General features: G+C 45.8%; 1 protein-coding gene across 5 annotated transcripts in view; it reads left to right on the top strand.

Annotated features, from left to right (window-relative positions):
- Positions 1–22,812, top strand: part of PDPR (pyruvate dehydrogenase phosphatase regulatory subunit) — a 77,119-nt gene extending 54,307 nt beyond the window's left edge. For all 5 annotated transcript variants that reach the window (XM_075073752.1, XM_032770334.2, XM_032770333.2 and 2 more), the window contains 5 exons: positions 921–1,033; positions 1,471–1,565; positions 4,388–4,477; positions 5,389–5,571; positions 14,059–22,812. In XM_075073752.1, coding sequence (XP_074929853.1) covers positions 921–1,033; positions 1,471–1,565; positions 4,388–4,477; positions 5,389–5,571; positions 14,059–14,463 — 886 coding nt within the window. In that variant the 3' untranslated portion in view covers positions 14,464–22,812. The remainder of the gene's footprint in view (positions 1–920; positions 1,034–1,470; positions 1,566–4,387; positions 4,478–5,388; positions 5,572–14,058) is intronic.
- Positions 22,813–25,637: the final 2,825 nt, after the last annotated feature.

Genomic DNA, 25,637 nt, shown 5'->3' on the forward strand with positions numbered 1-25,637 from the left:
TCTCATTCATTTCAGGATCTAGTCAAAAGCTTCCCTCAATTTTAAAACTCTCCATCGATATGTTCCAATCTATCTTACATAGCTTATATCTTCTCCATTCCCTTCTCACAGCGTCAAGCTTTCTTTATGTCCTGCTGAGTAATCTCCCTATTGTTTGTTTGAGAACCTTCTCCTCTGCAGCTCTTGCTATCTGGAACAGTTTCTTTTTATCTCATCATTGCAGCAGTTCTCCGTGTGTTTTCATATACCAGGTGAAAGCATTTGTGTGACCCTCGTAGTTTTCCTCCCATTATTCATTTCTTCAGCTGTTGTATCTAACTCAGTAAAGCACTTGGGATTCACTTTGTATGAAAGACATTAACCCAAATAAAAGTGTATTAGGTCTTCAGAGATATGAATATAAATAACATTCATTTTACTGTATCAAATTGAATTCTGTTTTCTTGGAAACTGATACCAATAATCCCCCAAGGTGTACTGACAGGTGGCTTTTCACTCATTTCTCCTGAAACAGGAAATTACACAGGGAGTAGAACCACTTATTGATTATTGGAGTAGCTAGAATCTTGGTGGCTCAAAGAGGTGTGAATAGTTAATTCTTCGCACTGTGGTCATGACATTTGAGATGCCCCATGTTCTTTAACAATTGGTACTGTCTCTAGTCCTGTTCTTGTGCCTCTATTCCCTAAATAAATCACCAGCACTCTTAACACTCCAAGGTTGGGATTTCCCATTGTGAGAGTGACTTTATACATGGTCTTAGCAAAGCAATTTGCCTCTGTTCTTGTTTGCTCGAGGGATTACTGCCTGGCTCCAGAGTTCAGAGAAGTAAGTTTTGGTGCTGTATCCCAGAGACAGAACAAAATAGGTTCACCTTATGGCCATCCAGTCACTGTCCTGCTTTTAATTTTCTATTCTAGTTTCTTCATGATTTCTCCTACTGACCAGCAAGTCCACTGCTGGGCCTGGCTCAAAAAGCATATGCCTAATGACAGTAACTTGCTCTTGGAGGATGTGACCTGGAAGTACACCGGTAAGACATGCCTGGAGGCAGAGGTGAAATTGCCCTGAAATTCTGCATGCTTTTTTTTTTCCCCCCCTGTCACTGCACACTAATCAGTTGTGTAATCTGTCCACCATGATGGTCAGGTCTTTTTCCTGAATGGTTACATAGAACCCAGTAATGTGTCTGAGTAGTTCAAACTGTTCCTTCCAATATGCATATGCTTGGATGTTGCTTCCACTTCCTCACAGGCTCCCAAGAGAGCAGCTAGTTGACCCCTGGAAGATCTTTTTCCATTTTTAGTTTCTGTTAATCTCTATAAAATCTTGTAATTGTTGCCCATAGCAACAATTGATACAGAAATCAGAGACTGGAAAAAAGTAAGGTAAGCATGCGGCCAGATGGAACCTTCCCCTTCATCCATCTGATTACTCAGTAGTAGAAAACCTTTTCCTTTCTCCATCTAGCTCTCAATCTGATTGGCCCTCGTGCAGTGGACGTGCTGTCAGAATTATCCTATGTCCCGATGACTCCAGAACACTTCCCCTCTCTCTTTTGCAAGGTGGGTGACTTGCATTTACAGATGAGAGTACAAATACTTAGAATTACTGAGATAACTGAACTAGGTACTTAGCACTACTCATTGTGGATATTTTTATTATCTACCTTTAAAATCAACTTACTGAATATACAGCAGAACTTTGAAATGGACTTTATTCTGTGTAGCTGTAGTTCTAACTGGTATGTCAGTTTTCAGAGTGGTAGCTGTGTTAGTCTGTATCAGCAAAAAGAACAGGAGTACTTGTGACACCTTAGAGACTAACAAATTTATTTGAGCATAAGCTTTCGTGGGCTAAAACCTACTTCATCAGATGTGTGCAGTGGAAAATACAGTAGGAAGATATATATACACAGAGAACATGAAAAAATGGGTGTTGCCATACCAACTATAACGAGGCTAATCAATTAAGGTGGGCTATTATCAGCAGGAGAAAAAAAACTTTTGTAGTGATAATCAGGATGGCCCATTTCCAACAGTTGACAAGAAAGTGTGAGTAACAGTGTCCCTGCCAGCAGGTATATGGGATCTTGGGGAGCAATTACCACACAGGTGGGGTGCAAAATAAGCTTTATTAAGAAAATGCAAAAAACAGGGAAAATTCAATAGTGAGGGGTATGGGGTTTGTTAAGGTAGACAATTGGGGAGGGGTTTTGTTGTAATTTTAGCGACTTTTAGGTCTATCATCGAGTGACCAGGGAAATTGAAGTGTTCTCCGACTGGTTTTTGAATGTTATAATTCTTGACATGTGATTTGTGTCCATTTATTATTTTGCGTAGAGACTGTCTGTTTGGCCAATGTACATGGCAGAGGGGCATTGCTGGCACATGATGGCATATATCACATTGGTAGATATGCAGGTGAATGAGCCTCTGATAGTTGGCTGATGTGATTATGTCCTATGATGGTGTCCCTGAATAGATATGTGGACAGAGTTGGCAACAGGCTTTGTTGCAAGGATAGGTCCTGGGTTAGTGTTTTTGTTGTGTGTGTGCTGGTAAGTATTTGCTTCAGGTTGGGGGGCTGTCTGTAAGCAGGACTGGCCTGTCTCCCAAGATCTGTGAGAGTGAGGGATCGTCCTTCAGGATAGGTTGTAGATCCTTGATGATGTGCTGGAGAGGTTTTAGTTGGGGCTGAAGGTGACGGCTAGTGGCATTCTGTTACTTTCTTTGTTGGGCCTGTCCTGTAGTAGGTGACTTCTGGGTACTCTTCTGGCTCTGTCAATCTGTTTCTTCACTTCAGCAGGTGGGTATTGTAGTTGTAAGAACACTGATAGAGATCTTGTAGGTGTTTGTCTCTGTCTGAGGGGTTGGAGCAAATGCTGTTGTTGTATCTTAGAGCTTGGCTGTAGACAATGGATCATGTGGTGTGGTCTGGATGGAAGCTGGAGGCATGTAGGTAAGTATAGAGGTCAGTAGGTTTCCAGTATAGGTGGTGTTTATGTGACCATCGCTTATTAGCACTGTAGTGTCCAGGAAGTGGATCTCTTGTGTGGACTGGTCCAGGCTGAGGTTGATGGTGGGATGGAAATTGTTGAAATCATGGTGGAATTCCTCAAGATCTTCTCTTTTCCATGGTCCAGATGATGAAGATGTCATCAGTGTAGCGCAAGTAGAGTAGGGGCGTTAGGGGATGGAGAGCTGAGGAAGCGTTGTTCTAAGTCAGCCATAAAAATGTTGGCATACTGTGGGGCCATGTGAGTACCCATAGCAGTGCTGCTGACTTGATGGTATACATTGTCCCCAAATGTGAAATAGTTGTGGGTGAGGACAAAGTCACAAAGTTCAGCCACCTAGTTTGCCGTGACATTACTGGGATACTGTTCCTGACGGCTTGTTATCCATCTCTGTGTGGAATGTTGATGTAGAGGGCTTCAGTCTCTATAGTGGCCAAGATGATGTTTTCAGGAAGATCACCAATGGGCTGTAGTTTCCTCAGGAAGTCAGTGGTGTCTCGAAGATAGCTAGGAGTGCTGGTAGTGTAGGGCCTGAGGAGAGAGTCTACATAGCCAGACAGTCCTGCTGTCAGGGTGCCAGTGCCTGAGATGATGGGGCATCCAGGATTTCCAGGTTTATGGATTTTGGGTAGCAGATAGAATACCCCTGGTCGGGGTTTTAGGGGTGTGTGTCTGTGCAGATTTGTTCCTGTGCTTTTTCAGGGAGTTTCTTGAGCAAATGGTGTAGTTTCTTTTGGTAACCCTCAGTGGGATCAGAGGGTAATGGCCTGTAACACACGACATTCTAACAGAAACAGTCCATTGTTTGTTCTCTGATATATCTGACTGGAGAGCACCCATGGACAAAGCAGTTTTTCCACTGAACCTGGCCCCAAATAACCTCAAAATGAATTATGCCTCTTCCTTCCCACCACAGGATCCACTCTCTTGTCCTCTGAGGAAACTCTTCTTAAAACAAGAGGTGGATGTCCACAGCTCTGCCAGTATTTATGATCGGTATAAAAGTGGGCATCTTTCTCATACAGCTTGTGAGTGAAGGATTAGAAATGCAACTCTTCCCATGTGTTTTTGCAACATCTTTGGCACTAGTGTTTATGGCTCTCCTAATGAGATATATGTTAGTGCAAATAGCAAATGCCCTGGAAACCATCAGCCTCAGGAAATAAGAACTGATCAAATCTCCTTGTTTGAATTAAACTTCACTTTTGAAGTGAGCTAAGATGAGGAAGGGGAAAAGGTTTAGCCCATGGTATTTGCAGTGTGTGCGCGCATGTGTGTGGAGGGGGGCGGGGGCCCTCATTCTGGATCTTAGATGCCATGGTCCAGTCTGAACTTTGCTTTTCTCTCTTTAATTCTCCCTTTCTGCAGGAAATGAGCGTGGGGTATGCTAATGGGATCCGTGTGATGAGCATGACACACACAGGAGAACCTGGATTCATGCTATACATCCCTATAGAGGTAGATTGGTTTATAAGCCTTAACCAGTCAGTACAGTCCTTAACACTTCCATCTTACGAAGTGTGAATAGGCTTCTTTCCTGCTTGGGTGGGTATAGTTAACTTTGACCCTTTTGGCATGGAGAATGGCATTTTGTAGTCTGAAGTATACAAGTGCCTTTGCTAGACCCTCTGAATTCTGGAAGTGAGATTAATGCTGCCTTACATTCAGTTGAACGTGTTTGCTTGCAAGAGTCAATACTTAGCCATGTGTATAAAAGGTAGGTTTACCAGGCCGGACTATTTTCTGCCCTTGGAGTCCAAATCATACTGCTGTAGTTCTTGTAGTGCATGTAAAAGATCAAACACTGTTATGTAGTCATGGGCACTCCGTGCAAGGTCTGGGTCTGATGAAACCGTAGGACAGAAGGAGGTGGGGGTAGGGAAACTACAGCAGATGAACCCAAGATTATGGGAGTTGAATATTATTCAAAGCCAGTTATGGGAATATTGACCCATTCAATGGAAATAATAGCTGGCAAATGTAAGAACAAATAAATAAAATGCTCCTCCCTACAGTTTGTAGTCAGGCTGTGGAAGTCACTGAAGCATAGCATTCATGTCCCATACCATGGCTGGCTTTTAAAGGACGGGTTCATAATTATATGGCCCTTATTTGTAGTAATACTAACTCAGACAGGGTCGTCAAATCTGTCTTTACTGTGGGAGCTGGTCTCTGAAAGGGACAGGAAGGAGTTTCCCTGCTTTGCGCAGCATTACACAATTGTGCAGGTACCTTTTGGAGTCTTTCCTGTGAAGCATTGCTCTGGAGACAGGGTACTGGAGTCTGCCTCTTGGTGTGGCAGATTGTCCCTTTATCTTCTCTGATGCTGCATGTGCTGGTAATCCTGATGTGTTAATTCTTCCCTGCAGTATGCTCTGCATGTGTACAATGAGTTGATGAGCGTGGGACAGAAGTACGGGATCCGGAATGCTGGCTATTACGCACTACGCAGCTTACGCATTGAAAAGTTCTTTGCGTTCTGGGGCCAGGATCTGGACACTTTCACCACCCCTTTGGAATGTGGACGTGAATTCCGGGTGAAACTGGACAAGGTACTGTGTCTGAGGCTGAACCAGCTCCCTCAGCAGTGTTTGCAGAAGAACAGGCAGGATATATGGGATTGAAACAAAGAGGGCAAAGCAGTACTGCCCTGAAAAGAGAGTGCTCTCTAAAGGGATAGATTCCAACACAAATATTTTCATGGGGAAGTGAGGAACTTGCGTGTGAAAATATTTTGTCTGTATTAATGACTGATTCTGTTGCATCTTGAAAAGATGCTAGAAACCACACAAATGCTGTACCCTCCAGCCTCTAGGGCAGTAATCTCAACTGCTTGTGAGTGAAGAATTAGAAATGCAACTCTTCTCGCATCTGCTGTGTTTGCAGATCCTATCTCCCAGCAACCGCTTTGGCACTAGGGTTTATGGCTTTGTGCCTAGTGTGAACCTTTTACCTGGATAGGGACAGTGGCTGTGGAAAGCACTCAGCTGCTTGCAGGATTCAGCCTATTGTTTAGCTTTCTCCTACCAGTCCCCCTTCCCAGTTTCATTGATGGCTCCAGCACTGCCCATGGAACAAGATTTGAGGTCAGTTCAACAGCATAGGGAAGTCCAAGAGCACCAAACCCTGTTTTTTGCAGGGATCATCCATAAAAAATTGCTCTTATGGTAAGGGCTAGGTTGAGATTGGAGTGATATTTTGGGTGCTGGTGATGATCCTTACCTGTTATAACCACTCTCTGGCTGCTAAAACTTGGGGTCTCAGTTGCATGAGAGGTAGCAGAATGCCTGATTTTTGTCCTGTTTTCAGGGGTAAGAACCCTCTTGGTAAAGTAGCGACTCCAGGAACTTGATCTAATTGATCTGGAGTTTTAAGGTTTGACTTGTCTTTTCGTTCTGGGCTCCCTTTTGTCACTATATCAGTAATACGTACCCCACTCAAACCATGTGACCAGGAGGGCACCAGCGTCCCCAGAGTAGAGAGAGAGTGCACCTCCTTCTTCGAGAGATGTCCCTGTGGGTGCTCCACTCCAGGTGTTGGTGCGCCCCGCGCCTTCGCTCAGAGATTTTGACAGCTGTATTCATACCAGTAGTGCATGTGCGGAGCCTGCCGAGCGTGCCTCAATAGTAAGCATGCGCGACCAGTCTCCCCAGTTCCTTCTCTGCCATCCCCGGCCTGAGATGGTGCTCAGCAGACTTGTCAGAGAACTTTCTCTCGCCTTGTTTAAAATAATTTCCTTCTTAGTTTAGCTTTCCAATCAGTTAGTTAGATACAACTTCCCCTATCTCCTTTCTCTACCTAAACCCCCGCCCCCCTTTTCTTTTTTCCTGTCAGCAGCAGCCGCTTCCAATGTGCCTGGCTCCCCAGACTTTAAGCGCTGCTTCACCTGCCGCAAAGCCATTCCCATTTCTGATGGTCACTCCCAATGTATACAATGCTTGGGGGAATCCCACATCCCCCAAAATATGCCCACTGCTGTAAACTTAAATCCAGGGCACGTAAGGACAGGGAGCTAAGACTTAAACTGCTCCTTATGCAGAAGTCCTTAGGACCAGCCTTGGACCTGGCTCCAACTCGCTGCACACCACAGCCCCCGCCTCAAAAAAGGAGAGAGAATTTTCCAAGAAGCGGCAGCCTCTCTCCCCTGTAAGGGAAGTACTAAGAGCCAAAAGTTCACCAGGCAGGTCTACAACCTCTCTCTGGCCTTTCCCTGACTCAGCACTTTTGATGTGCCGGGCTCCTCCGTTGCTGCCTAAAACCTGTCTGCTGCTGCAGCAGTAGCACAAACCCTAGTGCCGAGGCTTCGGGCTTCCAGCTGCCTGCCTCTCATACTGCACCATTTGGCACCACAAAAGATGTGTTGCCGACATGTATTAGGCTGCCTGACCCTCCGCAGGCTGCTCTCATTATACTGGTACCGTCACTTTCTGAACTTGCTGGTAGTGATACAAGGCTCAGGACACCAGTGCAGATGAACCCTCCTGCACAGCAAATACCTCTCTCACAGCCCTCACCACAGACAGTGGTGCAGCACCACAATTTAATCACTCAAAGGACCTGCAGGGCTCACCCATTCTTCAGTCACCTCTACTTGACACCTGCTTCTCTCCGGACACTCGCACAAGTCCAGACAGGTTTCTCCTGCTAATTTCCACTTCTCCAGTGATGAGGAATCGAAGCTGCAGGGAGACTTTTCACCCTATCAGATCTTCCATTCATAGACCCCAATCAACATGAGTCATAAAAAAACTACTTAGTCCTACCCCCAGGATCCCGCCCCCTGGTATGCAGACCCATGGATGGCACCACCCATGTTCTTTCCAGCTCAGTGGCAATATTGGGCTCCATGGGCACCTTATACTTGGGATCACACTTGATATGCCACCAGAAGCAGGGGCAAGACCTGCTCGGTATCATCAGTAGATGCATCTGCCACTGAGCCACGACATCAGGCAGTCCCTTCACACCTGCAGAAACAATCACAGTCTACCTCCTCCAACCCAATAGACCCAGTAGTTACACTAGACGACGCAATATTTCCTCCGACGTCCTTGGATGATTTTTCAAAATTCAGGACCTCTTTAAAAGAGTTGCCAATGAGCTAAGGTTTAACTTGGAGGAAGTTTCTGAACAACAACATGAGCTAACTGATATCCTGCAACCATCTACTTCTTCGAGGATTCCATTATCTATAAATGCAGCCATCATGGAACCTGCCAAAGCCATCTGGCAAACATGGCTGCAAGCCTACTCACCTTCAAGCAAGCAGATCTAAAGTACTTTATCCCTCCCAAGGGTTCTGAATTCCTTTTCATTCATCCAGCACCAAATTTGCTGGTAGTAGAAGCAGTTAACCAAAAGAACAAGCACCAGTTTCCACTCCCCAGCCCATCTGATAAGGACAGTAAGCAATTAGATCTGCTTGGGTGTAAGGTGTATGCGTCTTCCACATTACAGTTCCGCATAGCTAATTATACAGCCGTTGTGGCAAAATATGACCACAAAAACTACTATAAACTCATGGAATTTATTGCAGACATTTCAGAGGAAAAAAAGCAACAATTTATATCCATCGTTTCTGAGGGACAGATTATCTCCCGTACTACTCTTCAGGCTCCCCCTTGATACGGCCAATACTGCAGCAAGATCCACTGCCACAGCAATGCGCCGAGGTTCATGGCTCTTGTCCTCTTCCTTTCCTCGGGAGGTCCAAAATACAACTGAGGATCTCTCCTTTGATGGTGACAAACTATTTGCCTCCACAATGAACGAGGTACTTCATTCCATGAAGGACTCAAGGGCAACGCTCCGGTCACTCAGAATCCAGACCCCCTACAACCAGAAGGTGACAGTATTGATACTAACCTTACCAACGTCTGTGCTACGTCACGTACGCCCAACAACATCATAGAGCACATGAGCAGCAACAACAGCAGCAATGCCAGAGACCCAGGTATCAATGCCGCCATCCCAATTCATCATCAGCATCTCAACTCCCTCCGACTAAAGCAAATTTGAAGCCTTAGTTGAGAATTTAGAAAACACTATTCCTACTTCAGGGCTTACACCGCCTCCCCCTGTTTTTGGACACAGCCTCTGCCCATTCTCCCATCAATGGCAGAATGTTACCACGGACAAATGGTCCATAGAGGTTGTCAGAATTGGCTATTCCATCCTGTAATGGGGCGAGACTCACCCCTGCTCTGCCTCCTGTCAGTCGTCCTGGGAATTAGCTCTTTTGACCCGGAGTGCCCTCTGCAGGCTGAAGTCTCACTCCCGCTGGCCCCTGCGTCCCTCTTGGACCTGGTGCCCCTTGTCTTTGGGTACTGCCCCCTGGCAGTACACCCGCTCTCCGAGTCTCTCCACCCAGGGGAACCCCCAGCCACTATCCTCACCTCACCTCAGTCTTGGGCTACTGTCAGTCACCGTCTAGCCCCCACTCACTGAGACAGACTGCAGTGTAAAAGCCACTCATAGGCAAGGGGGATTTGGACCATCTGACTCTGCCTACCCTGGACTGCACCCTTGCACCCTAATACTTTTCTGGCCTTTGACAAGGCCACAGCCTGGGGCTTTTCCGAGCGGGAGCTCCCCAGCTCCCTTGCCCTGTTCCCCAGCCCTGCTCCCCACAGGTGCTCTGTTCAGCTTCCCAGCAGTCAGGTCCTTTTCCCTCTAGAGACAGAGAGAGTCTCTGCTCCTGGCCCACTGCCCTCTTTTAAGGGCCATCTGGGCCCTGTTTGGGGCATGGCCATTGCTTCCCCAATCAGCCTGGGAACTGCTTGCTCCCAGCCACAGCTCTCTCCTGGGCTGTTTTAAGCCCTTTAAGGCCAAAGCGGGTGACCACCCCACTACACATCCCTTTCCTATCCTTGCCTCCCTCCCATCCCCCTTCCCCGTCCCTCTTCAGGGACCCTTCTCATGAGCAACTGCTCCTCCAAGAAGTACAACATCTGCTTCAGTTAGGAGCAGTGGAAATCGTGCCCGAACACCACACAGGAAAAGGTTTCTATTCCCATTACTTTTTAACAGAAAAGAAAACAAGGGGATGGTGACCACTTCTCGACCTCAGGCAGCTCAACAAATTCATCAAAAAGCAGAAGTTCAAAATGGTTACCCTCACCACCCTAATCCACAGCCTGCCACCAATTCCTCCCATTCATTCAGAACCAACATGTTCGAATAATGACAGACAACATCACCTGCATGTTTTATGTAAACAGACAGGAAGGGGCTTGGAATCACTCGCTCTGCACAGAAGCTATGAAGCTCTGGAATTGGTATCTCACGTACAACATCATACCTACCAACATCAGCCTCCTATCTACCTGGGATCCTGAATACCACTGTGGATGAGCTAAGCAGACGATTTCCTTGTAATCACAAATGAGAGGTAAACGAGACAGTCATACGCAACATATTCCACATTTGGGGCTACCCAACACTGGACTCTTTGAGACTGTGAAGAACAAGAAATTGCCCAGTCCTGCTCTGCAGCAAAATTTGGGACAACATTCCTTAGGGGATGCGTTTGTGATCTCATGGGGCCAAGACTTACTGTACATATTTCCTCCAATACCACTTCTCCACAGGTTTCTGACAAAGATATGGACAGATCGTGCCTCGGTAATTCTGATTGCCCTGTCATGGCCCAGACAACCATCATATCCGTTCCTCAGCAGGATGTCAATTCGCCCACTGATTCCACTGCTCCTCATTCCAATCCTCTTGTCACAGCAACACGGCCGATTTCTCCACTCCAACCTATCCATGCTCCACCTTAAAGCTTGGTTCCTACGTGGTTCTCACAAAAGGAACTAGCATGTTCATAGATTCATAGATTCAAGGACTGGAAGGGACCTCGAGAGGTCATCGAGTCCAGTCCCCTGCCCTCATGGCAGGGCCAAATACTGTCTAGACCATGCCTGATAGACATTTATCTAACCTACTCTTAAATATCTCCAGAGATGGAGATTCCACAACCTCCCTAGGCAATTTATTCCAGTGTTTAACTACCCTGACAGTTAGGAACTTTTTCCTAATGTCCAGTCTAAATCTCCCTTGCTGCAGTTTAAGCCCATTGCTTCTTGTTCTATCATTAGAGGCTAAGGTGAACAAGTTTTCTCCCTCCTCCTGATGACACCCTTTTAGATACCTGAAAACTGCTATCATGTCCCCTCTCAGTCTTCTCTTTTCCAAACTAAACAAACCCCAGTTCTTTCAGCCTTTCTTCATAGGTCATGTTCTCAAGACCTTTAATCATTCTTGTTGCTCTTCTCTGGACCCTCTCCAATTTCTCCCATCTCTCTTGAAATCCGGTGCCCAGAACTGGACACAATACTCCAGTTGAGGCCTAACCAGCGCAGAGTAGAGTGGAAGAATGACTTCTCGTGTCTTGCTCACAACATACCTGTTAATGCATCCCAGAATCACGTTTGCTTTTTTTTGCAACAGCATCACACTGTTGGCTCATATTTAGCTTGTAGTTTTACATAGCAGAACACCATCTGCTCGCACCACCTATCTCTGAAAGTGGAAGTGATTCACACAATGGTGCTTGACCAAACAAACTCTTCCCACTTCCGCACCCCTTCCACTAATACTTGACTTCCTCTTAGACTTTAAGCACTCTGGCCTTTCTTTCATCTCCATCAAGGTCCACTTAGCTACTATTACAACCTTTCACCACAAGATCAATGATACCTTTATTTTTGTCCATCCAATCACCAAGTGTTTTCTCAAAGGGCTCCAATCACTATACCCGGACATTAACCCCCCTTCCCCACCCTGGGACCTCCATTTAGTATTAACATGCTTGACTCAACAACCTTTCAAGCCACTAGCAACATGTTCTCTTTTATACGTCTCCATGAAAACAGCATTTTTAGTATCAGTCATCTCCGCCAGATGCGCATGAGACATAGCAGCTCTCATGGTGGACCCACCATATGCAATATTTTTTAAGGACAGTTACCCTCTGACTACACCCCAAATTTCTTCCAAAAGTGCATTCATCCTTTCAATCAGTGACCCTATACACTATCAACCTTCTTCCCTAAACCGCATGCAAATTCCTTCAAATCCGTGATGAATACATTGGATGTATGCAGGGCTCTGTCCCTTTATTTAGACAGAACCAAACCTTTTAGGAACTCTTCCAGACTCTTTGTCTCCATTGCGGAGCACTCCAAAGGGACAACTATTTCTACCCGAAAACTTTCCAGTTGGATCTCGAATTTTATCTGACTGTGCTATCAAATAAAGGATGCAACTCCTCCAGCCTCCATCAGAACTCACTCCACTAGATCCGTAGCTACCTCCGTGGCTTTTCTGTGCAAACTTTTATCTGACACTTGTAAAGGAGCCACTTGGACTTCTGAACATACCTTTGTCAAGTATTATGCCCTTACTCAAGGCCCTCTCTGTGACACACGGTTGGGCAGAGTTGTATTATCTACCGTATTCCTACCAGATCCGAAGTCCTTACCTCCTTGAGATACACTGCTTTTCAGTCACCTGGAGTGGAGCACCCACAGGGACATCTCTTGAAGAAGAAGAGGAGGTTACTCACCTGTGCAATAACTGATGTTCTTTGAGATGAGTGTCCCTGTGGGTGCTCCACTGCGCACCCTCCTCCCCTCTACTTCAGAGTTGGGGTAGCCTCCATTGTAGAGAAGGCGCAGGGGGCAAACCAACATCTGGAGTGGAGCATTCACAGGGACACTCCTCTCAAAGAACGTCAGTTACTGCACAGGTGAGTAACTTCCTCTTCCCTGTATCTACTTTCAGCCTTGCTTGCTTTGGGGTGCACATCTGGCCACCTGCTTTCTGCAGTGCGATATAGTGACTGGAGTAGGGATCTGAGAGTCCGGAGACCTGGTTTCTGTTCCTGATTCTGCCACTTGCTACATGTGACTTCAGGCAAGTCACTGAACTGCTATGCCCTGTTTATTTATCTGTAAAATAGGGATAATAACAATATCTGCCCAGCTTTGTGAAACAGCCTGCAGTCCCCTGATTGTAAATTAAAGGCTTGAGTGATTCTAGAATAGCTGTTCCTAATTAACTCCATTTGGAAGAGGATTAAGCTATTTTGAATAAGGCACTCTTATTCTGGAATGAGAACGTCCAAACAGCGAGTTAATCGGGAATGTTTATTCTGTTTTAAGTTCACATTCTTCCTTAATCCGAATTAATTTCACAGTATAGCCAAACCGTAAATTGCTACTATCTAACTCTAAAACGATTATCCATGCTAATCCAGGAAGTGGAGAATGATTGCTTTGTTCATAGTTTCCAACAAAGTGCTTGTGGCGCTAGACTATAGGAGAGAAACAAAATATAACAAAATCCCACCCTTTTAAAAACACACCCAAAAAAATGAAAAGCTACAGCTGAACTAAGGAGAAAACAAGGGATTGAAAGAGAAAATAATAAATAGAGGGCCAGCAGTAGCCGTTCTAAAACACCTCTAGGTGGAGAGAACTGGAAGGCAGCAATCCTCCATTTTTTCCCATAACATTAGCTTTGGACCACATATTAATAGAGATTGCATGCTGACTATTGCTGACTGTGTGCACACTGTCCCCGCCTATCAGTGACCAGATCACATCTTTGCGGCAACTGCAGTAATTGTTTACACTGAATGTAATGCTAAGAAAGTACAGTGGGTGTTCATTCAGCTTTTAGAGGTATTGCCAGTTCCAACAATTTATACTTGATAAAATGGGGGAGCCTGCTGGAATCAGTAATACCGGTAAACCTGGAATGAATTTAACTGCACCTGCTATGTTTTTGTATTTTTTTATGCCTGTTTAATGTAGTTCAGCAGCTGAAAACGAGGGAAGGCAAAACATGTGAGTGACTCTCCAGCTCCTGTTTCTTTGCAGCTGGGAAGGGACCAGTTTCAGTGGGTAGTGTTTCCATGCTGCATGGGCCTAGGCTGACATTGTATCACTAAGCAGCTGTCACTTAAAATCCAGCAGCTGAGTCTGGCACAGATCACGTGCTCTTCATCAGCTGGCCTTTCCTTCTCTCTCCAGGGGACTGATTTCATAGGCCGGGATGCACTGATGCAGCAGAAGCAGGACGGTGTGTGCAAGCGCTTCACCATGTTCATTCTGGAGGATCATGACACAGACCTTGATCTCTGGCCCTGGTGGGGAGAGCCCATTTACCGCAATGGCCACTACGTGGGCAAGACCACCAGCAGTGCTTACAGCTACACCCTGGAGCGCCATGTCTGCCTGGGCTTTGTGCAGAACTTGGACAAGGAAACCAGGGAGGCATTGGTGGTGACACCCGACTTCATTAACCGGGGCGAGTATGAGATTGACATTGCTGGGCAACGCTTCCAGGCTAAGGCCAAGCTCTACCCATTCAGCTCCCTCTTCACACAGCGTCGCCGCAAGGACGAGATGGAATTGAGTGGCTACCATGGGAAGTAGAACCACCTGGCCCCACCCCTTCTCCATAACTGGAGTCTCTGTCACCATCCTCCTCTCCTTCCCCACAGTCTCCCTCATTCTTCAACCCATACAGTTCCGCTTCCTCTTCCCCTTGCTCTTTTCATTTTTAAACTTATTGGGTGTGTGACATTTTGTACGTTGTAGAACTAATTTTTCAAACCCTTTCACCCCCTCATCCAGTCTCTCTCTCTCTCTCTCTCTCGCCCCCTTATGCCTTCCTGTGCCATGTTCCCACACCTCACTTCCCCTGTGGCAGCAGCATGGTGTTGAGTGTACATCTGAAAGCCCATATGGGAGCAAGCACCTCCAGAAACCCTAGGCTGTACCCCAATGGTTGTTGAGAGGGATGCAAGTGAAGTCTTGAGGACGGTACCCCTCCCATTCCCCTGTTGCCTGCAGCCTAGAACAGTAGGTGTTTGCTGGCCTGTAGCTCTGTTTTCCTGTCCCCTGGCTAAACCCTTTGGTGTAACCTCACCTGCTGGTTGCAGTGGAGAGACCAGACCTACCATAGGGTGCACACAGGGCCAAATAAAGAGGTTCCTTCTTGCAAGCCAGTTCCTCTGAGATCCTCCAGTCCACAATTCAAAGGGGTCAGTGCATTGATGCACAGAGCAATAGAACAATCAGCTACCTCAATGGCACCACACAAGGCGCAACAGCAACATTGTGTGACCAGCGGCGAACGGGCAGGTTTTGGTGGGTTCCAGGCCATCACTGCCCTCCTCTTTTTCCCTTCCAGGGTGTGAGTCTAAGAGGCTTGATCATGAGGCTGTGCAACTGACAAAATAGCGCTGATAAGTTTCCTCTTCTGTGTTGAGTCACTGAAAGGGAATGGCTTTTTCTGAGTAAGTGAAGATCAACATATGTGCTTCACTCCTACAAGGGGGCAGAACATTGTATTTTTATTCTTAGTGAAAATGTCTCTCTCCAACAAAAACCGAGACACTAGACTCTTGGCTACTTATGGCACTATTGCAATGGTGCTTTTGTTTCAGCTGCAAAGTGGATTCTCTGTGGATTCTCCTTCTTTCTCCTTTGTTTTGCTTCATGTGTTTGAGCAAGCACACTTGTCTGGCTTACACACCAAGCATTAGAGTTGGCTGTGAGGATTGTGTTTGGGAAACTAGAGCAGAGAAAGGGATGGAGTCTTGCATTTTCAGCCAGCAGCCTTAAAACAACATACTGCTGACCACTTGGAGATTAGAGTTGAGGTCCCAGTTTGGTTCCTTGAACCTATGGTGCTCTGAGTGCTGCAGAGGCAAAACACTATGCTCCTGGTAAGGGTGGCAATGTCTCTCAGCTATGCCCATTGGCCCATAGCATGTCTCCTGCCCTTCTCATCAGATCTGTTGCATTCATATCTTCCCCATCACAATATTACCTGGTTGAAGGTAGTTGATTCACTATGCAGGGCCCTGCGGTTAGAAGAGGAAGTGAGTAAGGATCTTTGAATTGTCTTGCCTCAGCAAAATCTCTCTGCACAGTCATCATGCAGAAACTCACACAGACACTCCAGACTACAGAGCGGCGATCCACCCACTCTGAAGCTGACAGCTCTGCACTGATGGCAAATAGTTATAATGGAATGGGAAAGAAAGTAGATGAAGAATGCTAAATTGTATCTTATGGATTTGTCTCTTAAATTCTTCCTCCTCCCGTTATCAGCTAGATCATAGTAATGCATTTTCCCTTCCCTTATTTTAAAATTATCCATTAAAACATCTCCAGTAAACCCCCCTGCCACACACACACGCTCTCTCTTCTGGTTCCCCCACTCTGTGGTTCTCACAGCCCTTCCACCAAAGCTAGCATCTTTCTGTCTAGGAAGTAGCACCGTTTGAGATTGATGTCTGTGATCACTGAGCTAGCTGAATTGTTTGTCTTTGAGCCAGAATTTTACTTTGCTTTGGCACTCGCTTTTCCTGTCATTGGGTGAGCATCAGTAATGTTATATATAAGTACAGCACTACTCAAGACCTGGCTTGGATTCCTGTCCTTTGAAGTTTTTCTCCTTTCCTGGCTTCCATCAAGTCTTTGTCCTGCTAGTGTAGAAGTGGTAATGTCCCAGACCTTGCCTCCCATACACTGGAAGCTGGCTTTTTACTGCTGCTGCTGGGGGTAGGAAGAGAGGGAAGCTGGGAGACTGACACATTTTAATTGTAAAGAACTGGTTGCCAGGGGAGGCTTCCCAAATAGTAAAGAGCTGTGCAGTTGTCACAGCTTTTGGGAGTGGAGCACTGGGAAGGGCATGGACTAGAGAAGGAATTGGAAACTCAAATGACAGCACTTCTTGGCAGGGTCTCTGTTGGCAGGCAGGAGGCAACACGGAATGGGGTCTGCATTGTGGTAGGACATGGATACACTTGCTGTGGATGGCTGTTTTCTTCCTGCAGTGGCCCTCTGTGCTGAATATGGCTTCCTTTGTAAATGGCAGTTAATACTGTTCTAAAAGAATAATAATAATGTTGTCTCCTTCAGGATCCCAAAGTGACTTTCAAGTTTATTCCCATGAATAACTTCCCTCATGACTTGAAATGCAACCACAGTTGGGGTAGAACATCACAGCCATTTGACAGGACACAGAAGCAGTACTGGGCATAGTAGTTTACTTGTGGAGGGAATATTATACCTGGTTAATACTGTTTAGCTAAAATTACTCTAGCAGCGTTATCACCTGAATTGGAATTTGGCCAGCATACAGGGCTAGCACTTCAGTTTTAACTTAATGTGCCATAAGGTCTGTCATGACAAAGTGAGCAGGGTCTTTGTTTTACGGCCACCTCATAACGTTTACATCTCCCAAGCTGGGGCATTTGTTCAGTACTGATTCAGAAGAACACCACCTAGTAAATCCACTAATACAACTTCCTGCAGCACGTGTGGTTCTCCTTAGAAGTCTCCTACAAAGTACTGATCATCCTGATCTGTCTTGCGTTATCTGGCTCATTGCTGTGTCTTTGTTATATAGACTATGGCTGATGACCCACAGGAGGTTATTACTTAGTACCTGGCAAGGTTAAAGAAAACTTCTCAGCCTCCCCTTACTATATAGCACCAGGGCAGTTCTGCAGTGGAACGCATCAGTCACTTTACACAGTCAGTGCTACATAACAGTTTAGGAGGGAAAGTGAAAAATATTTTATACCACAGTGGAGAATTGTGAGTAGACTGAGTATAACTATCTGAGTTTGAATTGGACCAGGACACTCTTCACTTTCTTAGGAGGAGTGTTATAGTGTGGAACTTTTAATGACCACAGTTGGTCAGGAGCACACAAAAATCCAGCATCTATTAGTCTCACAGCAATAAGGAATCCCTGAAGAAGAGCATTTTTTAAAATAGCTTCCCCATCCCAAAGTGGTCCATGCCTAGGAAGATAAACTTGTCTGCGTAGCATGGGTGACCTTTGCCCTTTTGCAGAGTTAATAGCTACCTTTCTGTCCAGGTCTGTTTAACCCTGAAGTACCCACATATGGTAATGTGGATGGCTGTTTGGCATGGTGTCATTCCATCCATGTCTGTCTCTTCCTGCTGGGATGGTTAAGTGTTAGCCTCTGTGCCTGTGCTCTTTGAAGTCTAGCCTTTTCTGTGGTAGATTTTATTTTCCCTTTGTGCTGCTGACGAATACTTTGATTTTGACAACTTGAGTGCTTGCCAGCGGACAGTCACATGATGGATTGTGAAATACCGTACTAGGCACCAGGGTCATGCAAGGAGCTTCTACCTTTTCCATAATGCTTTCATACCCTGAAAGGGGAACTACGGTGTAAAGATTCTACCTATTGTGTCTAGTTACAAAGAATAAAGTGCATAAGGGAGAAAAAAATAACAAGTTTGGAAGCTGCCATCTTGGCTTTGATGAAAAGTAAGACTGAAAACAACAACTCATTTAAAAGCAATGAGAATCTGAGCTTCGGAGATGTTGTAACACACAGTTCCAGTGCTGTCTGATAAAGTTGGCATTTTCAGTCCTCCTTGACACCACAAGACTGGAAAAAATTTAAGGATCCCTTCTTCATATTCATTCTCCCCCTCTTCCCCTCCCCATAACATATGCAGCTGTGGATCACACTTTCAGAGATACTTCCATCCCTAGATTTCTGGGGCTGTCCCTTGGTGCTCTGCAAAGCTGGCTGCTCTTTCAGGATTCCCTTTGGGAACCCTCTTCACCCCAGGACCCTGTTCCTCTCTCTCTCTTCTCTGTCACTCTCCTCTTTGGCTGAGCTCATTGGCTATACCATGGTCTCTTACATCACTTCTGTGCTGATGACTCTCAATCTGCCTCTGCCCAGTACCTCCTCCAGGATATCTAGCCATCTCCTCAAACTTAACATGACTAAGTCTTCTCTTTACCTCTCCTTTTCCATCTCCCTTCCCCTCTTTTCACATCACACTCTCCTCCTACCCATCCTAGCTCACAGCCTCTACTATCTTTGACTGCTCTGTTTTTCTGCTGTTCTCTCATCCAAGTTCTCACCAAGTCCAGTGGCTTTTCCCTTTGTAACGCATCTTCATTCTTCCCTGCACTGCCAAAATCCTGTTTCATGCCTTGTTCTCTGTGACTACTGTAAGTGCCTTCTCCTTTTCAATGTATCCACAGTGCTTCCTTTCCTAAACTCCAACCAAGTCCATCCCACATCCCTTTATTGGTCTTTCTGCATAAAGTTCAAACTCCTCAGCTTCAAGATGCTACGCAACTCTGCCCCTACCTGCACCCCACGCCGCCCTCTGCCCTCTCTCTTTTTTTAGTTCTCCCTTTGTCTCCTCCCAATCCTTCCTTCATGCTGTTTCTCATGCTGCCCACACCCTCCATGTCTGCAGTGACTTTCCTTTGTCAGTGGCACACAGCATCCCTCTGCATTCAGATCCCTGCTTTCACTCCAGCTATCTCAGCTGGTTTTCCATCCACCATGTGTTTTTTATTTTCCCTACTCTGTTCTCAGATGTAACATTCTGATTTTTCCAAGATTCACTCTCGACATTTCACCCTTGTTCATTCCTCCCTCCCCAACCTGTTGTGATTTCCAGAATTCATCTTAATAGTTGACGAGGTCTCTCGGCCAAGGGAGCATGTCTATTTTCTGTGAGGCTCCATGCAGATTTACGGTGCTAGATGCCCACTGAATAATAATGACGAATGCAGACATTCACTTTCCACCATAAACTTCTCTCCCTTGCCTCTCCTTTTACTAGAAGGAAGTCAAGCCAAATCAGAGGTTGTGATGGAACTGCTTGCGTATGCAGAGCTTGGAGTATCGGTCTCATTAAAAGGCAAATTCATGCAAGCGGTGCCTAATTCTAAGGAGGTAACATCAACATCTGTAAGCCCAGTATTGGACCTACTCTTTTGTCATTCATAAATTTTCCAATCGCACATCTGTTTTGTTCTTTAAAAAAGTTCAGAAGCCCTACAAAACAAACCAATATCTAGGGGTGAAAAAGGAAAGTTCCTTCCAAATGCAAAAGTTTTGCTTATTTTTAAAACAAAGGCTTATATCCTGATGGGTACAGAAAAATATTCATAATTTTTCAGATTTTGGTCATCCCAGGTTATTTTTCTAATATTTATTATAGTGCCTATGGAGGCAAACATTTTGGCTAAGTTTGGGAAGGGATTTCAGTTCTAGTCACCTCTCTTCAGTCATCACACACGTGCATGTCTGTCTGTCTGTCTCTCTCTCTCGATTTGTAAGGGGAGAAAACCTAATGCCATTTAAGTCAAATTAATTCAGCTGTTTGGGTTAAGGAAATCAATTAAATCTTATTTTTTACACTTAAAAAGAATAAACTTGCTCAAACAATTGAATATTAAAAACTTGGTATGCTCGTAGTCCTCAGTGAGCACAATCCATGTTTGAGGAAGGAATACTTAGCAAGTCTGTAAATGTCTTAATGCTTTACATTAGATGTTTGTGCACAGGCAGTGCATATTGCTTGCTTTGTTACTGCATGTACTGTACTTGCAGAGCAGGCACAAATGCCAGCAGGGGCTGTTGAGTAAACGCTGAAGGGGTTGAAAGTTCCCAGAGTGCATTCCTTTGCTGCAGAAGTTGAATTTCCCAAAAGTGCTGTGGGAATTAAATCAGTAGGGAAACACTTAGTCAGAGGCACAGTTTCCATTTTTGAGCAAATGTCAGTAGGTAACACTTTTTTTTCCCCCAAAAAGTGGAATTGTGCAATTAAAGGGAACAGAAAAACACCAGTGTAACTGTCATTAAGGTCCTTTGTTTAAAGAAAAGAGCCTCCTCTGGCGTAAAATGTGCTTCACAGCAGGGCCCTGTTGCTTTCCAGCTTTTAGAAAACAAAATGAAATTCTCCATCTGAATGTTGCATTACTGTAGGCTTTAGTGTTTACACACCAAGCCAGGGCATTCAGGAGTTAAGGCTTTCAGAGCAACATGAACTTCACCATGTTGCTCTTTTGTCCAGTCTCTTTGTTTATTCAGGTAACTTCTGGATTTCTTGACTCTTGTATATTTAAATACTTCACTTTATTACATTACTAATGTGAAGGCTTGCATTGGAATTGCAAAATAAAGTGTGCAATATTTCTATATTGCTGGTATAACAGTTCCTGTCTAAGATGATTCACCTAAGAAGGTATGTGCATCAAGGGAGATCATGAAGGTTACAGAGAGAAAGGTACGCATGATTGTATATGAACAGCTTCCTCACCAAATGACAACAAACAACTGATCTTGCCAAGTATGTGTTTGATACCCACCTCTGTTACAAATACAGTGGTTATCCGGGAGCTGCCTCCACATGCTTATGGCGCAGTTCTGTTATGTAGCCTAGAAGGGACAATCACGGGCTCTTGCATCTCTTAAGGACATGGTCAAGATTCCTTCTATGCTACAAAATCTTTTAAGTGTGGTGGGAGCCAACTGGATCCTCTTGACTGGACCTAGCTCTGATTCTGTTCCACTGGTATAATTGCATTTACACCTTTTACTGAGTGCAATTCTACTGTGGTAGGGTCATGTGTCGATGCGGATTCATCTCTCTGGGGTCCAAAACTGGCTGTCTTGGCTGCTGTTATGGCTACAGAGAAAGTTGAATAGAGGTCTGGTCACATGTACTCTCTCAGAAGAGCAGTGATGCAAGCTCTATCTGAGGGAGGCAAACTTACTCCTGACACTGAGGATTGATCTCTACAGCCTAGCTCCCAGGCATGCAGTTTTCTCACAGTTTCATAGCATGCTTAGTGATGTTTCGCTGGCACCTCTCCCTCCAGAACATGGTGTCTGCTGTCAGATCTGCTAATGGATTGGCCCAAATAACAGTCTGAGTGAAATGTTTAGTTAGGGCCTGGATCATCATTTATGTAAGCAGCCTTCTTCCTCTTTGCCTGATCTTTACCTCAGGCTCTGGATAACATTTGGTTACAGCTGCTTGAACTTGGCAGCCCACACTGTTACTGATGCACTGTTTTTCCAGGGAACTGAGCTGTACTGTGCAAGGACTTCTGCTTTCCCTGCTTAACTCCAGAGTTGCACCTTGTACAGCACAAAACATGACAGTTCTTTCCTGAGCAGAGACTGCCACCCTCAGAACTGCACACAGAATTAGGCATACTTTCTTTGGGTGACTCTTATTTTCATTCTCAGTGGCACCTTCAATTTGTTTGTCCATCAGAATGTCATCCCTTCATAACCATCTGCGCTCCCCCCACCCGCCCAAACCAAGTTTATAGGGCTAGGTGAACTTTTTTTAAAAAATGTGCCATCATTTCTCCTGCAGAACAAGAATTGGAGATTTGAAGCTGTGAAAACATTTATAGTCTCACTATTTTCTAGTGCCTTACACTTATGAATGTTGTGTAATGGATGCATCTGATGCAGGAGAGAGCCACAATCAACTATGTTAACATGATTCCTCAGCCATTACAAACCACCACCTCTCCTCTTCCAAAGAGAATGTGTTTCAGCAGGTGGATATAAATGGATCATTTCTAGGAGTACAAATTATGCTTTTAATTGCTTTGAACTCTTGGGATGTAGAAAATCTCAGTGTTGTTACTGTACTATATTGTCTGCCTTTGTGGAGAGCAGCAGCCTCACCTCTTTTAAAGCATTTAGAGTGAGAATATATTTTCGGAGACACAGAAACCCCTTTAGTAATTGGATCCAGTTCCGGGAGACCTAAATGGATGTTCCCAAGTACACAAGAAAAGGTGGGCTTGCTGTTCTCCACCAGTGCCATGTTATTACCTACTTTGTATGCTGTATTTATATCATGCTGTGTTTCAATTAATAATTTCCATCCTTGTTGTTTTGCAGATTACTAGATTTGTATATTAATAAAGAGACATTTTAACTACTCATGCCACAGAATTCCAGGGGCCATTCTTTGCATATAAGAGCCTAGTTATGTTCTTTTCTCTTGTTCCTGACCACTCTCCCCATTAATATTTACGCAGGTGTGTGTAGCCGGAATGAGAGAGCATTTGGCGTCATTCACTCTGGGGAACAGGGGAAACCATAGCAGCTACTGGGTATGTCTCAACTAGAAACATAAGTCGACTTATATTAGGTAAGCTTACAGCCCCCACAGTAATTACTGCGGAGGTGCATGTTCACACTATCATCCTTGGATTGGTGATTCATGTTGTAACGGGTCGGGACTCACCACCTGGCTCCTCCCCCTTATCACTCCTGGGAATTAGCTCATTTCCAGTGGAGCGCCCCCTCCTGGTGGTGTCCCATCCGTTATTCTGCCCTCTGTCGGCGTCTCTGGACCCGCGTTGCTCCCTGCTCGGCGGCGTCCTCTTCGAGGACACCGCCCTCCGGCAGTGCCCCTCAGTCCATCTGCTTCCCCTTCCGGGGATCGATCGTCAGCAGTCCCACATTCCAGCCTTTATAAGCAACCACCCGCCCTCCAAGTCTAATCCCTCTTGGCAGGGATCTGGCGTGGCCTCTACGGCTTGTGGCTGGATGTACTGCAAGGAGGCGGGGGGGACCCAGGCCCGCCCTCTACTCTGGGTCCCGGCCCAGGGACCGTCTGGCGTTAGCCTTGCTGTCCTCCTCCTTTCCTCCTCCGTCTGTTTCCCTGGGCTGCTTCCCCTACAGCCCCTTGCACCCGCTAGGCCCTTTCTGTCAAGGCCTGCAGCCTGGCGGCTAGGGGCTAGAGCTTTCTAGCCTCCTTGAGCCTGCCCAGCGCTGCGCTGTCCGCGGTGCTAGTCTCCCCCCTGGAGACTGACCTTCTCCCTTCAAAGACCTGGACAGGCTTGACTCTACCTAGCTCTGGGCAGCCTTTATATACCCCTGAGCCTGGCCCTGATTGGCTGTCTGCAATCTGGGCCCTGATTGGCTCCCTATAAGTCCTCTTTTAATTGGCTCCTGGGCTGCGCAGGCTCCCTGGCCTGCCCCAGCCCACTCTCCCAAGGAGTGGGGCAGTCCGCCCCACTACACAGGTCCTTACCAGGAGCGCTTCCAGCGACTGAAGAGGGGCAGTGTGTGGTGCTGAGAGCCCAGTCTCAGCTCTGCTGGCCGCTCCCTGCTGTGAGCCCGACTGTCTTCCCTCTGCCCAGATTTCGTATCTGAGGTCTGCTTGCAGTGCATGCCCTAGCTCCAGGCAGAGCTCTTAACTGCACCATAGCATGAGTGTAGAGTATAGTGAGTACTGTAGAGGAGAGGTGCTGCTCCTAGCCTGTGTCCTGGGAGCAGGGAGTCAATAATTTATTTATAAAACAGAGGCAGGGTGATAGAAAGGGCTGGTAATTACATTAAATTAAGGATCTGGAAGTTGTTAGATGAGTCTGAAAGCATTGCCAGGCACTCAAGTTCCTAGATCTGTAAAACAGGAAACCCTCTGCACGGGGAAGGTGAAGAGAGACCGCAGGGAATGAGCAGTTTTGATCAGTATAGAAAAAAATACAGTGAGGTTAGATTCATAAAAGAGGGAGTTGTTGCCTGCAATTTGGCTAAATGTGTTTTCATGCCTGGGGGATGCCCAGAGTGGAGCCTCAGACTGTGGGACCACTGAGCCCCCTTAACTCTCCAGCCTGGGCTGTCTCACAATGCTTTGCTAGTGACAAGCAGCAAACCCCCCTCCAGGTACTGTGAACACTCAGCACAACAGAATATGGAGCCCCCGACCCAGACTGATTGCATGAATGCTCCCAGAGCCACTCATGAATCACACAGAGAAAAGGACCAGCCAAATCCCCCCAGCACTGTACCTCGGGAATATGCTGTCTTGCACTGCTCAAGACGGGGAATGCAAATTTACTAATTGGTTCTCCACTTCATCAATGGAAAGTTGATATACACCAACCTTTCCAAACCTGAGCAGATTTACCACATGCTTCAGGCAAACTCACTGGTAAAGATAAACAGCAAAATAAATTTATTGACTAGAAAAGATAGATTTTAAGCGATAGGCAAAAAGTCTGAGTTAGTTACCAGAAGAAACGGTGTAAATTCTCAACCCTATTAGACTGGGCAACATCTAGATTAAGCAGTTTTTCTCACCCCACTGGATAGTGCAAGTCCTTAATATACAGGTTTGGCCCTTAAACCTAGGCCAGTCTCCTCTGTTAGAATCATAGAAGATTAGGGTTGGAAGAGACCTCAGGAAGCATCTAGTCCAACCCCCTGCTCAAAGCAGGACCAACACCAACTAAATCATCCCAGCCAGGGCTTTGCCAAGCCGGGCCTTAAAAACCTCTAAGGATGGAGATTCTACCACCTCTCTAGCTAACCCATTCCAGTGCTTCACCACCCTCCTAGTGAAATAGTGTTTCCTAATATCCAAGCTAGACCTTCCCCACTGCAACTTGAGACCATTGCTCCTTGTTCTGTCATCTGCTACCACTGAGAACAGCCAAGTTCCATTCTCTTTGGAAGCCCCCTTCAGATAGTTGAAGGCTGCCAGCTAACCATGCTGCCAGCAAATCCTCTAGTGTCTGAAACTAAAGGTTTATTAGAAAATAACAAGAAGAGAGTTGTTAAATGGTCAAAGCAATCAGATGCATACATAAGAGTTCAGAGTCCATGTATCAGGTTCTTAGCAGCATTAATGAGTTTGCTGCTTTGTAGAGTCCCTCTGGAACACATCCAAAGCTTGGATGGGTCTGTCGGTTCTTTGTTCAAAGTTTGTTTGTCGAGAAGTTGCTCCAGAGGTAAAAAGCAGGATTGAAGACAAAATGG

This window comes from Chelonoidis abingdonii, chromosome 19, assembly GCF_003597395.2.
Source record: "Chelonoidis abingdonii isolate Lonesome George chromosome 19, CheloAbing_2.0, whole genome shotgun sequence".
In the NCBI taxonomy this organism is placed as follows: domain Eukaryota; kingdom Metazoa; phylum Chordata; order Testudines; family Testudinidae; genus Chelonoidis; species Chelonoidis abingdonii.